Consider the following 15,519-nt stretch of genomic DNA (forward strand, 5'->3'; position numbering starts at 1 on the left):
TGAGGTTGGTGCTTACTTGTCCATTTGGAACACGCATGTGAAAAGGGACATTTCGCTAATTTAGGGGAGAATTTAAAAGCTCCTAAAAGGACCATGAGAGTCTTACTAAAAGTTACAGGACAGTATCAAAACAATGCAAATTTTTTTAAAAAAGCTGAGCTGGTAAACACATCTCTAAAAATCTGCTCCTTAATTTTCATTGAAATGAATCATTAAAAGCTCGAATATTGCATTTGTTTCATCATATGCTCTAAATTAGGCGCTGTCAGGCCCCTCCCCTCCGTCTCCCCCCACATAATACCTGGGAAAGCTGTCCTTTCATTGGCTGAATGTACTGCCAGTCAAATGGCAGGCAAAGCACTGCCTCTGTTCTGCTTGTGTTTATGAGTTCACAGATGTGCTTGGTTCGAACAACAGATTCATTTCTTGATGGGAAGAAAAATCTTGTTTTATTTTGCACTTGCTTCTCTGTGCATGGGGCTTTCCCTGACTTTGGAGCAGATCCTTGCCAGGAAGAATGCAAGGTGAGTAGCCGCGTCTCGTCACGCCCTTCCGTGCAGGCATGGGTGGCTCGGAGTGTCCTCGTGTTGTTTCATACCCACATCTGTTTATGATTAAGATGTACAGGCCGGATGAGAGCATACAGTTAGCTGCCACAGTTACTGAGCTGGGGTTTATAATTATGAGATAAGAACATAGCCTTCATCATGAATTGAAGGGTTGTTTGATCAGAATACTCCAGAAACATTTGAATTATGTGTCAGAGTGTGTTTCTGTGAGCTGACTCCTGAAACCAGTGTTCTTTCATACTTACACGCAACTGTTCATTTTACAGTTTCCCTGCCATGGTCACGTCAGAAGAGAGGAGGACACAGAATTAAAAATCTGGGAAATAGATAACTGGTAGAAGTTGGTGACTGTGCATGATACTCAAAATGACCAAGCAAGACCCTTTGTACTTCTGTTATCCCTTTGACTTCTTCCCGTACCGTGGCAAGCAGCACTTAGAGATTTATCTATGTTAAGAGCGTTCAGGATCCGAGTAGCAGTTCTTTCTGTCCTGTCTCCCAGTGGCTCATGGTGTGCTGGCTCAGCCGGTGCAGCAGGGATTCGTGTGAACCCCAAGGGCAGCAGCAAGCAGGACGAGCTGGCGAGACCTGTGTGACACAGTCCTGAAGTCACAGCTGTGGGGACAGGCATTTGAAATGATTATTTGTCCTGGTTTCCAAATCAGTCGATGCTGTCCTCCAGGTTCCCTTTGCAATAGCAACTTCTTTTGGGTCGTGTTCAGAACGTAAGATTGTTTTCCCACCTGGCTTATAGAGGACTTACTGATGTATGTATTTGCACTGCTCAAATATATGCCAAGAATTTTAAAAATCTCAATTCTGTTTTTAAGAAAAAGTTAATAGGTTTCAGTAATTTTAGCCTCAGAAGCTGGATGAATCAAGGAGCATTTGAATTTTCGGATATGGCATATTTTTTCATGATGAAGGAAGCAACTGTTGATGTTTGCGAGTGTCCTTTTAAATCACAGATCCGAAATTAGAAGTACTTGTCAGCTGTATGGGGCTGTTCAAGGTTCTTCAGGTTCTAGGAAGGATGATTTTTTTTTTAGGATTTATTTATTTATTTGAAATCGGAGTTACAGAGAGAGAGCGAGAGAGCAAGAGGTAGAGAGAGAGAGAGAGAGAGAGAGAGAGAGGTCTTTCATGTACTGGTTCACTCTCAAAAGAGAGAGAGAGAGAGAGAGAGAGAGAGAGAGGTCTTTCATGTACTGGTTCACTCTCCAAATGGCCACAATGGCCAGGGCGGGCCAGGCCAAAGCCAGGAGCCCAGAGCTTCTTTCAGGACTCCCAGGTGGGTGCAGGGGCCCAGGTGAGCTTCATTCGTGCCACCACATTGCTGGCCCCAGAGTGTGATTTTCCCAGCTTGGAAGGGGTCTCCATTCTTCCTTCCCACACTTCCCCCTCAAGTTGGGTTTATTTTTGAACCAAAAGGAAATCCTTTATAATCTTCCATTTTCCACTTGGCTTTTAGGGTTTGTTCATTAACGTGACAGTTCATTCATGCATGTAACACCTGTTTAGAATCCTTGGTACTGTTCAGTAGCTGGGTACTGTGCTAGATGCAAAGAACCATTGTGCCTGACTGACCAGAGAGGAGAGGGGCTCGTCCCTTGTCCCATGTCTCTTATGACAAAGAGACTTTGAAATTCAGCATGAGTGAAAGCATGGGGACAGTGAGCCCATCTGAACCAGTCTGGGGAGTGTAGGGGCTGTGGTCGCCAGGCGGTGGCGTGGAGCTGTGCCCTGGAAGCTGCCCAGGTGACAACAGAGCAGGGGTGAGGCAGGTGGATGGAGAGGATGGCAGGCTGTGCTAGCAGCTGTGCTGAGGCTTCGGGAGGGCAAGACGCTGAGTGCCTGAGGCGTGCTTGTGCAGCCGGAGCGGAGAGGAGGGAGAGGGGGAGCCGAGCTGGCGCAGCAGGCACGTCGAGGTCCTCCAGAGGTCGTTCCGAGCAGGCCGGGTCGGGAATGTGCACCGCAGAGGAGCTGCCTCACGTCCCCGTCACCTTCCTCAAGGCCTTGGCACCTAAGGCTCTTGATTGCGTTCCGGGGATGGCACAGGTCTCTCTGACGAGAAAAAGGGCCGAGTATTAAAGTGACAATGTAGGTGTCATTTAAACCTGTGTTCCTCGGCTTCTTCGCACGTGCAATTTTAAACTTGCTCACTTTTATCTACTTGAGAGGCAGAGAGGGAGAGAGGAAGAACCAGAGACAGAACAAGAAAAAGAGAGTTTTCCACTTTCTGGTTCATGCTCCAAGCCTGCGACAGCCCGAGCTGGTCCAGGCTGAAGCCAGGAATTGGGAAGGCAGCCAGCGTTTCCCACGTGGCTGGCAGGGGCCCGAGTGCTTGAGCCGTCACCACTGCGTCTCAGGATGTGTATTAGCAGGAAGCTGGACTTGCAAGCAAAGCTGGGACTTGGATCCAGGCTTTGAGAAGGGATATGTGCGTCCCCGGTAGCATCGTAATTGCTGTGCCAACCTAACATACAGTTTTTTTTTAATTAATTTATTCTTTTTTTTGACAGAGTTAGACAGTGAGAGAGAGAGACAGAGAGAAAAGAGCATAGACAGTTTTTAACCAGAACAGTGTTTAGTTCCTATTTTAGTTCTGAGACTGTTGTGACAGGAAAATTCACAGGTATTTTGTCTTTGGTTTAGATTATGGCTTCCCATGAAGCCTTATTAGTTCAGGCTGATCCGGGCTGGTGCCGTGGCTCACTTGGTTAATCCTCCGCTTGCGGCGCCGGCATCCCATATGTGCGCTGGATTCTGTCCTGGTTGCCCCTCTTCCAGTCCAGCTCTCTGCTGTGGCCCCGGGAAGGCAGTGGAGGAAGACCCAGGTGCTTGGGCCCTGCACCCCATGGGAGACCAGGAGAAGCACCTGGCTCCTGGCTTCGGATCGGTACAGCGCCGGCCGTAGCAGCCATTTGGGGAGTGAACCAACGGAAGGAAGACCTTTCTCTCTGTCTCTCTCTCACTGTCTATAACTCTACCTTGCTGATGGATGCAAGTAAGACTTGCCTGAATTGCAGTATGTGTAAAGTAGAAGTAAAGCAGCATTATTGTGTGGTGAGACCATAGACTTACTGCAATGATAATGAGCCTGTGTTGTCTACTAGTGGGTACACAGAAATCTTGAATTAGTGGAGCAGAGCCTGAAGCCAAGAATATTAGCAATATTATAGCTTATTCATTCACTTTTAATAAACATTTGTTAAACTCCCCTGCTAACTATATATTTCCAAATGACTTGATATATTTTATATTATTTAGTTAAAATAGACCTCATAATTTTTTATGTTTTTGTTCGCTAAGCCTTTTGAAACTTGAATATGGGGGAAGATGTGGTGGCTGAGCAAGCTCAGGTGCCACTTGGGTGCCTTCATCCCATATCAGAATGCATGGGATCAGGTGTGCTTCCGCCTTCTGGTCCAGCAGGGAATGATGGGCCAGGGCCTTGGGTCCCTGCTGCCCATGTGGGTACTCCCTGGAGCTCCTGTCTCCTGGCTTCAGCCTGGCCCAGCCTTGGTTGCTGCGTGCGTTTGGAGAGTGGACCAGTGGATGGGGGCTCTCTCTCTGTCTCTCTGTTGGTTTGCCTCTGCTCATGTTCCATTCGCCCAAGCAAGACAAAAGCCTTACCTAGCAAGGGGGCAGCTACAGGTCCTCTGGTCGGGCGTGGGAACTCCTCCATGGAGAAGGGAGCCAGGAGCTGGCAGCAATCACCAGCCACCACACTGCCCTAGCGTCCCAGCAGTACACATGGGCGATGTCTCAGCGTTTGTGTCTTAGACCTCGTCTGACGACTTTCCGTTGTTGTCAACAAGATTTCTGTTTCCAGAGTCTTTACCTTCCTTCCCTTCATTCCCCGCGCCTCCCCATGGGGACATGACTACTTTCAGTTCAGCGTCGCGTCACTGTGACTGTGTATTCCGTGACACGCCACTTGGGAAACCATGCTTCTTGCGTGTGTTTAACTGTGTCCTTTGTGCTAGAATTAAAAATCGTCCTTCCCCAGTTGCCATTTTTAAACATGTGTGTTCTTAAATTCTTTAATCTTTCTCCTCTGACTTGTAGTACAGTCTCTCAGAATGTCCTTTTGCCCTGGGCTTCCCTCTGTGTCTTGTCCCTTTTGTCCTCTTGCTCCAATCTGGATTGGGTCTCTCTAGTTCTAATGGATGAAGGGGCTTCAAAATGCTCCTAGAAAATGGAATTAAAAGAAGCTTATTGGAATCAGCATTGTGGTGCAGTGGATTAAGCTTCCGCCTGTGATGCCAGCATCACATTTGAGCACCTGTTCCAGTCCTGGCTGGTCTACTCCACTTCTGATCCAGCTCCCTGTAACGAGCCCGGGAGAGTAGCAGAGGACTGCTGTGTTTGCGCCCCTGCTACCCACATGCGAAACCCGGAAGAAGCTCCTGGCTCTGACCTGGCCCCACCCCAGGTATCACAGCCTTTTGGGGAGTGAGCCAGTGTATGGAAGGTCTGTCCCCTTCCCCTCCATAACTCTGCTTTTCAACTAAAAATATATTTTTAAAAGGTAAGTTTATTTTGGTGCACAATATTTTTGAAACCCACTCACAGATTTTTCATAATACATATTTCTTGTGAAATTTTTGCGGACTCCTCATATATGATGGCCTCAGGTTTCTCTTTACCCCTCTTCTGAGTTACAGCAGCTGTTGTTAGAGCCTGTATTTTTGTCTTTCTTGCTTCCCCCTTGCTGAGAAGGTGTGTGTCTTCTGTCAGCTTCCTGTGAGAGAATATGGGAAGCATACTTCCTGAATCCGTACTTCTTTCTCTCTCTTTTTTAAAATGTGTGAAAGCTAATAGCTTGTTTTCTTTTTCCTTGGCTCCAAAATGTTACAGATGTTTAGCTGACAAACATCAGCTCAGAATGGATGACAGACCTGAATGTAAAACCTGAAATATTTAAACTTGTAGGAAAAAAACACAAGAGAAAAATCTTTGTCACATTCTTTAACATAAAAGCACAGACCGTAAAAGAAAACACACACACAAATACGCCAGACTTTATGAAAGTTAGAACTCAGGGTTTTTGAGAACCACCATTAAGAAAACGGAAAAGCAAGACACAGAGGGAAGAAAGCATTTCTACTGCTTGTCTAGGACAGGATTCGTATCCAGTACACGCCAAGAACACAGCTCAACTGTGAGACGTCAGTGAATTTAATTTTTCAAATGAGCAGAAGATTCAAACATACGCATCACAGGAGAAAATATACAAGACTGGTCAGTAGGCACAAGGAAGGATGCTAAGCGTCATTCAGTAGTCTTTGGAGAAGCAAGTTAACCTCTGGTAACTAGCAACCCACACACAGTTAAACAAGCCCAGATGGCCAAATGTTAGCAAGCATATTGAGCAACAGCAAGGGTCAGTTTTTTTTTTTTTTTTTAAGTAAAACACATCTATTATATAACTTTACTTCCAGATATTTATTCAAGAGAAAAAAACGTATTTCACAAAAAAATCCAGTACACAGATGTTCTTAAATCTTTATTTAAGCCTCAAACTGGAAAGACTTAAATGCCCACCAGTGTATTCCCTATAAAAATACGGTATAGCCATACAAAATGAGATATTTCTGAGCAGTTAAATGGCAGGATTGTTGATGTAGGCAACAACCTGCAGAGTTTCAAAGTCATTATGTTGAGATGAAAGAAGCCAAACACAAAACAGTCCCTATATGGTTCTGTTTATATGCAGTTCTAGAAAATGTAAGCTAATCTAAAATGACACAAGTCTGAAGTTGCCTGGACCTGAATGTGGAGGGAACATCTCTCCACTGCCCAAATGCATAAGAAGATTTTGTGAGCCATAGAAATACTTTGTATCTTTATTGTGGTGTCATGACATGGTATTCGGCATAAGCCAAGATTCATAGAATTGTATGATTTGTACTGAGACAGTTTTCTGTGCATAAATTATGCTTAAGTAAAGTTGATAAAAATAGATGAATAATTTCAGGCATGAATGAATTTATTAATGGTAATTGGTAAACATTGCTACCAGTTTGTCATCTTCAGAAATTCTCTTTAGACAATAGAGATCATACTAAAAAGGGAATGGTGCATTTAGCTTGTAATTGGTTCCATGTAATTAATTCTATAGCATGTTACTATGATACAGATTTAGTACCTCTAAAGGTATAATGTTTTGCATATACATCATGACATATAATCTATATCATTGTCTAATTTTAAAAATGCTAAGAGTTTATATAACAGTGATAGAACAGGCCTTAGGAACTGTGAAATTAGATCTGTATTCCCTTATACTAGAGATATAACTTATGAGAAACTTAAAATGTGCAGCGAGGAAACCTAAAATCTTTTTTTTTTTTTTTTAAGATTTATTTACTTGAAAGTCACAGTTACACAGAGAGAGGAGAGGCAGAGAGAGAGGTCTTTCATCTGATGGTTCACTCCCTAATTGGCTGCAATGGCCGGAGCTGCGCCGATCCAAAGCCAGGAGCCAGGAGCTTCTTCCCAGTCTCCCACGCTGGTGCAGGGGCCCAAAGACTTGGGCCATCTTCCACTGCTATCCCAGGCCATAGAAAGAGCTGGATCAGAAGAGGAGCAGCCGGGACTTGAACTGGTGCCCATATGGGATGCTGGTGCTTCAGGCCAGGGCATTAACCCACCGCGCCACAGTGCCAGCCCCAAAACCTAAAATCTTCGTGGAACTTTTGTGAAAGAGGTTTAAACACTGACAGATACTTAATGTTAAGGAATTATCACTATTTTCTATATGTAACTGTCCTGTTATTTTCAAAATTTTTACTTTTTAGATATACATATTGAAATGATACAGTTTCTGATATTCTCTTCAAATTAATATCATGGGGGGAAGTAGGTGAGCTTATAAGTGAAATAAGACTATGACTTGATAATTACTAAACTGGATGATGGGTGTAGGCCCACGTGGGTTAGTTATAGTTAGTGTATTTTACTGTTTTTATTTGTGTATGCTTGAAATAGTCCATGGTAAAAAAGAGTATAAATCTCCTAAGCTAGCAGTGTCACTTCTAGAATCATTCCTAAGGACTCTCATAGTAATGAACCATCTACAGTCATAGTCAATGAAGTATTATAATAATACCATAAAGTTGGAAACAAATAGTTAAGGATAGGAATTTGGATAAATACATGTTGATAGATTTTTAGAATGTAACACCACATGGCATTAAAATTGGGTCTGAAAAATATATAATAACTTGGGAAAATATTTGTGATTATTTTTAGTAAAAAAATTTACAGGCTCCAAAACAATATGTTTCCAAAAGTCTTTTTAAATTTTATTACAATAAATATGAATGTATATATATGTGTCTTAATAGAGACTGAAAGAATATATATCATAATTTACATATCCTTATACTTTCACAAATATCTTTTTGGCAGTTGAGTCTTTTACATAATAAAGGGTATATATTTTGTCTTCAATATGTTAATAATATAATGTAGCACAAAATTATTTCACTGCAAGCTATTTTATTATGTTTTATTATTTAGTTATTATTTATTATTTGTTAAACCTCAGGATCTACCACCCTGTGTATGTTATTCAATGAGTAAGGATCAGGGATGATTTAAAATTTTTATTCTATAAAATGTTTTGTATTTTTCATATTTTCTTTGAAGAACATTTATTGTTTTTTAAATCACAAATTCACTATCTTAAGAAGTGAACAGTTCTGGGGTGGGCATTTGGGGCAGCAGTTACCCCTTGGGATTCGCACAGCCCCTGTGGGAGTGCCTGGGTTTGAGTTCCGGCTCCACTTCCAGTTCCAGCTTCCCGCTAATGCTCTCTGTGGGAAGCAGCAGGGTATGACTCAAGTACTGGGGTCCCTGCCACCTGTGTAGGGGACCTGGACTGAGTTCTGGGCTCCTGGCTTCAGCTTGGTTCCTCTGCCCACGGCTGTTGTGGGTATTTGAGGAGTGAGCCAGCAGGTGGGAGAGCTCTCTGTCTGTCACTCTAAATCTCTGTCTCTGCCTTTCAAATATAAATAAATAAATAAGTAAATAAATATTCTAAAAACAAGCAGTTTTGACCAGCTAAGTTTCTGTTCCTCTATTCTGAAATATAATAACCCTAGATATACTTCATAAAATTTCACGTAAAAGGGACTGGCATTGTGGCACAGCAGGTTAAACCCCCTCTTGCTAGTGCAGCGTCCTGTAGCGGTGTCAGTTCAAGTCCCTGCTGCTCTGCTGGCAACCCAGCTTCCTGCTGATGTGTCTGGGAATACAGCGTATGATGTCCTAAGTACTTGGGTCCCTGCCACCCACGCAGGAGACCCCGATGGGGCTCTTGGCTCCTGCCTGGCCCAGCCCTGACGGCTGTGGCCATTCAGGGAGCGAATCAGATGACAGAGGATCTCTCTCTCTCCCTTATTCTCTGATGCTCTGCCTTTCAAATAATTGAACATATAAGTCTTTGAAAAGTCACGTAAACGTCTGAATTGTAGATATTCATTCAGCACCTTTTAATTTTTGTGTACTTTTTCCAATTTCAGTTCTCAAACATCTTCAGATAAGGAAGTGGTTATAAAGAATGGTAAGACTCCCAGCTGCCCTTGTGATTCCGGTGGGGGTGGGGGGAATTGAAGAAAGGCTTTGTCTGCCACAGACGTCCCTGACAAATGCACTGGTACCAGGAGCCCCTTGTGAGAATCTTCTAAACTAGCAGATTCTAAATATGGGCCACAAAAAGGCCCAGTATTGTTCACAGATCAATTGCATTAATAAGCTGATGGCATTTAACTATGGTCCTCATATTATTTGTTTGACAGATCAAGAGAATAATGCAAGTATGACAGCAATCCGGAATTCCACAACACCAGTCGCACAGGTATGGTTGTATCAGGAAACATGATTCTGGCCGGCGCCACGGCTCACTAGGCTAATCCTCCGCCTTGCGGCACCGGCACACCGGGTTCTAGTCCCGGTCAGGGCACTGGATTCTGTCCCAGTTGCCCCTCTTCCAGGCCAGCTCTCTGCTGTGGCCCGGGAGTGCAGTGGAGGATGGCCCAAGTCCTTGGGCCCTGCACCCCATGGGAGATCAGGAGAAGCACCTGGTTCCTGGCTTTGGATCAGCGTGGTGCGCCGGCTGCAGCGGCCACTGGAGGGTGAACCAATGGCAAAGGAAGACCTTTCTCTCTGTCTCTCTCTCTCTCACTGTCCACTCTGCCTGTCAAAAAAAAAAAAAAAAAAAAAAAAAGGAAACGTGATTGTAACCTGTCTTAAACATTTCAGTCATGTCAGAACCACTGTAAAATCCAAGTAATAACCATGTTAATTATTAACATATTATTGCCAGAACTTTGAGTGGAAACATGTCTTACAGTAATCTTAACAGTTGAGAAAAAAGTGAACTACCTAATTTTACTTGTTCTTTTGTATTTTTATTATGATACTGTTTTATTTTTGCCATTTTCCAGACGGGATCATTATAGGAACGGTTTCTCTCTCACTGAGTTTGGGTCATTGTTCCCTGTTAGCTAATTCTTCTTTCATTTGCATTTCCATTGCAGTAATTGGTTCATTCTTTGTAGTGTGAATTTTAGGAGTTTTTAATAAATGTATACAATTTGCATCCACCGTTCCATGATGTGAATTAGCCATTTCATTTCTAGGAAGCCTTTTACACCATGGATTCACACTTACCTTGTCAACTTCTTTCACTTGATTAATTAGGCTCTCAATGACACCTTGAGCAGAGAAGGGCATTTAGAGAAACAACCTTGGAATGCCTTTGGCCACCAGAGCCCAGTTAATGTCTCCATCGATGGAATTCCCTGCATTCTCTTCTGGGCCAGAAGAATCACCGTGAAGTTTAAGAACCAGACCTGGCTGGACCTTGCAGAGGAAGCCTTTGGCCAGAAGGCAACGGTGGACATCGTCAACTCAAACTGCAGTGAAGAAAGTGCCACGTGAGTGGACCTGGGGTGGAGGAGGCCCCGGGGCTGCTGTGGTCTGGTGACCTTGTGAATCTAGATTTCTGTCACTTCAGAACAGAACCGATGGGTTCCTTTGAGCATTTAAAATGAAATGGGATGTAGAAAATGGAAGAATAAACTCAGACATTAACTTGGAAAACCAACTTTTTCCACCCTGGCAATTTCTGATTGTCACAATAATACATGGAAAATGAGAGTTTTGAACATCAGGGTTCTCAGACTCCTTCTGCCGAAAGGAGAAAAAGATCCCAGTCTTGGTCTCGACTCCAGCGTTAGTGTCACACCACGTCTGTTCCTCTAGTGGAGGAGTGACCTGTGTCAGCGGGGTCATCCAGTCCAGTTTCTGGAACCGATGAGCCGGGCCCTAGCCAGGACAGGTGTTTGACGCCAGGGGGCTTTTCTGGAATCGTGACCCTTGGATGGGCAATTTCAGGGATCCTGTAGGACCTTTCAGAGTGGTTAGAATAATGAGTTTTGATTTGAGGAAAGCAGATTAAACAAGCATCCCTTTTGAAGAGCACACAACGTCCAGGGCCTTTCTCTTCTCTTCAGGCGTCCAAGCAAAACATTTTTGCTTCCATTTGTTTTGGTCCAAGCGGCGGGAAACTGGCCTGTCCTACTCAATTTCTATAAGGCTCTTCAACATTTGCTGGTATAGTCGATGCTTTCGGAGGATTCTGTACATTTGTGTTGGCCTGGTTTTGTTGGGTAGATGCTTTATATAAGCTGTAGCATATTTGTGTGTGTGTGTGTAGTTTAAATAGTTTGGCTGGAAATGTCTTTGTCTCCCCTAATCTTTACTTCTCACTTAAAAAATCTTGATGGTGACTAAAAAGAGATTATGTTAGTGTACACTTAAAAGCCATATTACAAGTGTTAGTGTTTTGCTGTTCAGAATGGCTGTCTTTTTTTTTTTTTTCAGAATACTAAGTTGGCAAGATTGCCTACCAATGTTTTTTTTTTTTTAACTTTGATTTAATGAATATAAATTTCCAAAGTACAGCTTATGGATTACAATGGCTTCTCTCCCCCCACCCATAACTTCCCTCCCACCTGCAACCCTCCCCTTTCCCACTCCCTCTCCCCTTCCATTCACATCAAGATTCATTTTCAATTCTCTTTATATACAGAAGATCAGTTTAGCATACATTAAGTAAAGATTTCAACAGTTTGCCTCCACACAGAAACACAAAGTGAAAAATACTGTTTGAGTACTCGTTATAGCATTAAATCTCAATGTACAGCACATTAAGGACAAAGATCCTACATGAGGAGTAAGTGCACAGTGACTCCTGTTGTTGACTTATCAAATTGACACTCTTGTTTATGGCATCAGTAATCACCCTAGGCTCTTGTCATGAGTTTCCAAGGCTATGGAAGCCCCCTGAGTTCACTGACTCTGATCATATTTAGACAAGGCCATGGTCAAAGTGGAAGTTCTCTCCTCCCTTCAGAGAAAGGTACCTCCTTCTTTGAAGATCTGTTCTTTCCACTGGGATCTCACTTGCGGAGATCTTTCATTTAGGTGATTTTTTTTTTTTTTTTTGCCAGAGTGTCTTGGCTTCCCATGAGAATGGGTGTCTTTTATTTGGAATTTAGAGCGTTCTAAGTGTGAGCACCCAGAGTCCTCCCAGCTTTGTATTCGGTTAGAGCATGACCATCAAAGACCCCAGCTCTGCGGAGAGCCCAGGGCTTCTCCCTGTGGCTCTGAGCAATTCCCTGCAGGGCTCTTGGTGGTCAGTTGCCTGAAGAGAGGCTGACTGTGCTGGCATCATCTTGCCTGTCCCCGGCTGGATGCCCCTTCAGTATTGGTGGGGAGAATCAGGGCTCCGTGCTTTTTACTGGGCTTGGGGATCGTGGCAGTGTCTGGGAACCTGGAATGCAAAGAATGAAAATGTGACTTCTGGGCCAGGTTCTTCCAGTGAGTTTTGTGAATTTACAAAAAGGACCTGCAGGGTTGTCACGTGTGGGATGGAGATGATGGCCTTGGTGTTGACCACGGACCAGACACTGTGCCAAGTTTCCCGAGGCCTCATGGCTGTTATTCCTCATGGGAGTGCCCTCAGTCACAGGTGCTCTTATTATCACTGTCCCAAATGTCTCAGAAAATCACAGCTCAAAGAGCTTAGAAGATTTGCTACAGGGGCCGGCGCCATGGCGCACTAGGTTAATCCTCCAGCTGTGGCGCCATCATCTCATATGGGCGCCGGTTCTAGTCCCGGCTGCTCCTCTTCCAGTCCAGCTCTCTGCTGTGGCCTAGGAAGGCAGTGGAGGATGGCCCAAGTCCTTGGGCCCCGCACCCGTGTGGGAGACCCGGAAGAAGCTCCTGGCTTCAGACTGGTGCAGCTCCAGCCGTTGTGGCCATCTGGGGAGTGAACCAATGGACAGAAGACCTTTCTGTCTCTCCCTCTCACTATCTGTGACTCTAACTCTCAAATAAATAAATAAAATATTAAAAAAAAAGAAAGAAAACTTGCTACAGTCACACAGCTTGTGTGTTAGTAGAGCTCACATCAAACATCTTTAAAAATGGCATTTTGGGGCCAGTGCTGTGGCACAGTGGGTTAAGCCACCACCATGAGCACCGGCATCCATGTCCTGACTGCTCTGCTTCTGATCCAGCTCCTTGCTAGTACACCTGGGAAAGCGGGAGAATGGCCCAGGAATTTGTGGCACTGTGCCCATGTGAGAGACCCAGATGAAGCTCCTGGCTCCTGGCTTTGGTCTGGCCCAGCTCTGGCCACTTTAGCCATTTGGGGAGTGAACCAGTGGATGGAAGGCCTCTCTCTCTCTCTCTCTCTCTCTAATTCTCCCTGTCAAATAAGAAATTAATAAATCTAAAAAAAATGGCATTTTTGGAGCGAGCGTCTGGCGCAGTGATTAAGCTGCTGCTTGGGACGCCCACATCCCACGTCAGAGGGCCTGGTTAAGTTCCTGCTCCTCCACTTCCTGTGCAGCTTCCTGCTGATGCACCTGTGAGGCGACAGGTAGCAACGCAGGTGCGTGGGTCCCTGCCCCCTGTGGTGGGGCACCTGCCCGAGTTCCTGAGTCCTGATTTGGCCCAGCCCCTTGGCTGCTGTGGCCATCTGGGGGGTGAACGAGCAGATGGAAGATCTCTCTCTTTCAAATGACGTGAAAATAAGTAAATAAAGTGAACACATCATTTTGCCTCCTCACCTGTGGCCCTGTCTCAGAGGAGTGTGAAATCCAGATGAAGCGATGTGTGTTCCTGGCTTTGTGATCTTGTCCCGTGCTACTCAGAGAACTAGGCTTCTCTTCCTTCCTTACATACAAGGGCGCTTCAGAAAATCTCTGATCAAATGGAATTAGAAGTTTATTTTAAAATACATTATGAAGTCCACGCATAATCTTTTCCTGATACGTGTTTGCCATGAGCTTCTGGGAGACGCCTGGTACTAAGGATGGCCACTAGTAGAGTGATTCTGTGTTTTGGTTGCCTCTGGAGTTGCCCTGAGAAACCCTGATTGCACAGCACACAGGCTCATGGTTTGTCCACTTGGGCACTGCCTCTGTGTGCACAGCACTTCCGGGCTCCTGCTCGGCTGAGTGCGCAGGCGTCCTGGGAAGCCCCGTGCCCTAGGAGGCGAGGCCTCCAGGGGCCCGCTGCTGAGGCTTAGTGTGGCCAGTGCCCGTGGATTAGCCACAGGCCTTTGCTGTGCTGGAGAGGAAATCCTAGGTTCTCCAGAACCAGAATAGGAGCTGCTCACAGAACCGGCCCAAGCAAAGACATCACCATGTAAGGTCAAAAGCTTGGAGTAAAAAATAAACAAACTTGTTGTAGCTCTCAGAAATGAAACGTTCTGGGGGGAGGCAAATTGTGGGCACGCAGATTTGCCGCGGAAGTCCTTTTAAATAGAGAAAATCCCGAAAATCACGCACGATCCCGGCTACCGTGTGTGTTTTGAATGTAGGCAGCGACAGTCTGGAGAATTCGGAGTCTGTTGGAAGCGCATGAGAGCAGGGAGCCTGGGGTGATGGGTTCTTGCTGAGCCCATCGTGTTCTCCGCTGCGTTTCTCTTCCGTTCCCTGTCGACGAGACACCGCCTGGCTGCACACCGACTGCTTTGTTGAAATCCGGCCTCGTGTTCTTTGCTGGGAAACAGAGCATGTTAATAGCTCCCCTGAAACCAAGACCCCTGGAGCAAAGCCCTGTGAGGACGGGCAGCCCTGACAGGGCACAGAGGCAGAGGGGAGGTGGGCCCGACGCGGGTTTGCCTGGAGGCTGAGCTTGTGAGCCACAGAGCCAGTTTCTGGACATCACGCTCTCCTGATTCCGTGGCAGAACTGGGGGCGTTTCTGTTAGAATAAGCGGCTGTCACGTTTATAAAATGCTGCTCAAAAAATGCATTTTCTTTAAAGTATTTTCGGTCCTTTGGAGCAGGCTGCAAACATGTTGTTGGAGAAAGGCCTTCTTGAAGACTTGCTTTACTGAGTACAAAGCTTATGAAGTGTTTGCTATGGGTGCTTTTGTGGAGTGTACGTTTATGATGCTAGGGAATAAAAAACTTCTCTTAGCAACCTGTTTATATGGCTTGTTTTCTAAATGCTTATCCCGCCTGCCCCATAAATAGTTTTAAGATATCAGAGCACGTGGCTTTGATACCTGGCTACGGCTCCCAACGTTAGCTTCCTGCCATGGCAGAACCTGGGGGGCAGCGGTGGTGTTTCAGGTGACGGGGCTCCTTCCACCTGGGTGTGCGTGACCTGGATGAGTTCATGGCTCCAAGCTCCAGCTGTGGTCCAGCCCAGCCATTACAGGCACAAAAAGCTAAAGTAACAAACTAGAGGGTTGAAGTTCTATCCGTCTGTCTCTCTAATAAAGAAAAAAAATAGTGTGTAGCTAAACTTTAACCCAATCATTGCTATTTTTATTTCTTTTTAAGCGGGATCAAATTAATTACATTGTGTAGGTGTCATGCTTTTCACATTTGTAATCAGACATTTTGTAACTA

The 15,519-nt window shown here is 45.0% G+C and overlaps 1 protein-coding gene across 12 annotated transcripts in view; it reads left to right on the forward strand.

The window, feature by feature from the left end:
- ATP6AP1L (V-type proton ATPase subunit S1-like protein) overlaps nucleotides 1-15,519 on the forward strand; it is a 38,631-nt gene that overhangs the window by 9,292 nt on the left and 13,820 nt on the right. For 3 of the 12 annotated variants that reach the window (XR_016220385.1, XM_089312958.1, XM_089312960.1), the window contains 4 exons: nucleotides 389-524; nucleotides 9,104-9,144; nucleotides 9,380-9,438; nucleotides 10,284-10,519. Coding sequence is in view for 9 of the 12 variants with exons in the window: in XM_089312958.1 (XP_089169084.1) it covers nucleotides 430-524; nucleotides 9,104-9,144; nucleotides 9,380-9,438; nucleotides 10,284-10,519 (431 nt within the window). In the remaining 3 variants the exon portion in view is untranslated. Of the gene's footprint in view, nucleotides 1-388; nucleotides 525-9,103; nucleotides 9,145-9,379; nucleotides 9,444-10,283; nucleotides 10,520-15,519 lie in introns of all 12 variants that reach the window. The other 9 variants (XR_016220387.1, XM_089312962.1, XM_089312961.1 and 6 more) reach the window with 5 other exon arrangements.

The sequence above is a fragment of the Oryctolagus cuniculus genome, chromosome 14 (assembly GCF_051225735.1).
Source record: "Oryctolagus cuniculus isolate XC-2025 breed Fujian yellow rabbit chromosome 14, ASM5122573v1, whole genome shotgun sequence".
NCBI lineage: Eukaryota > Metazoa > Chordata > Mammalia > Lagomorpha > Leporidae > Oryctolagus > Oryctolagus cuniculus.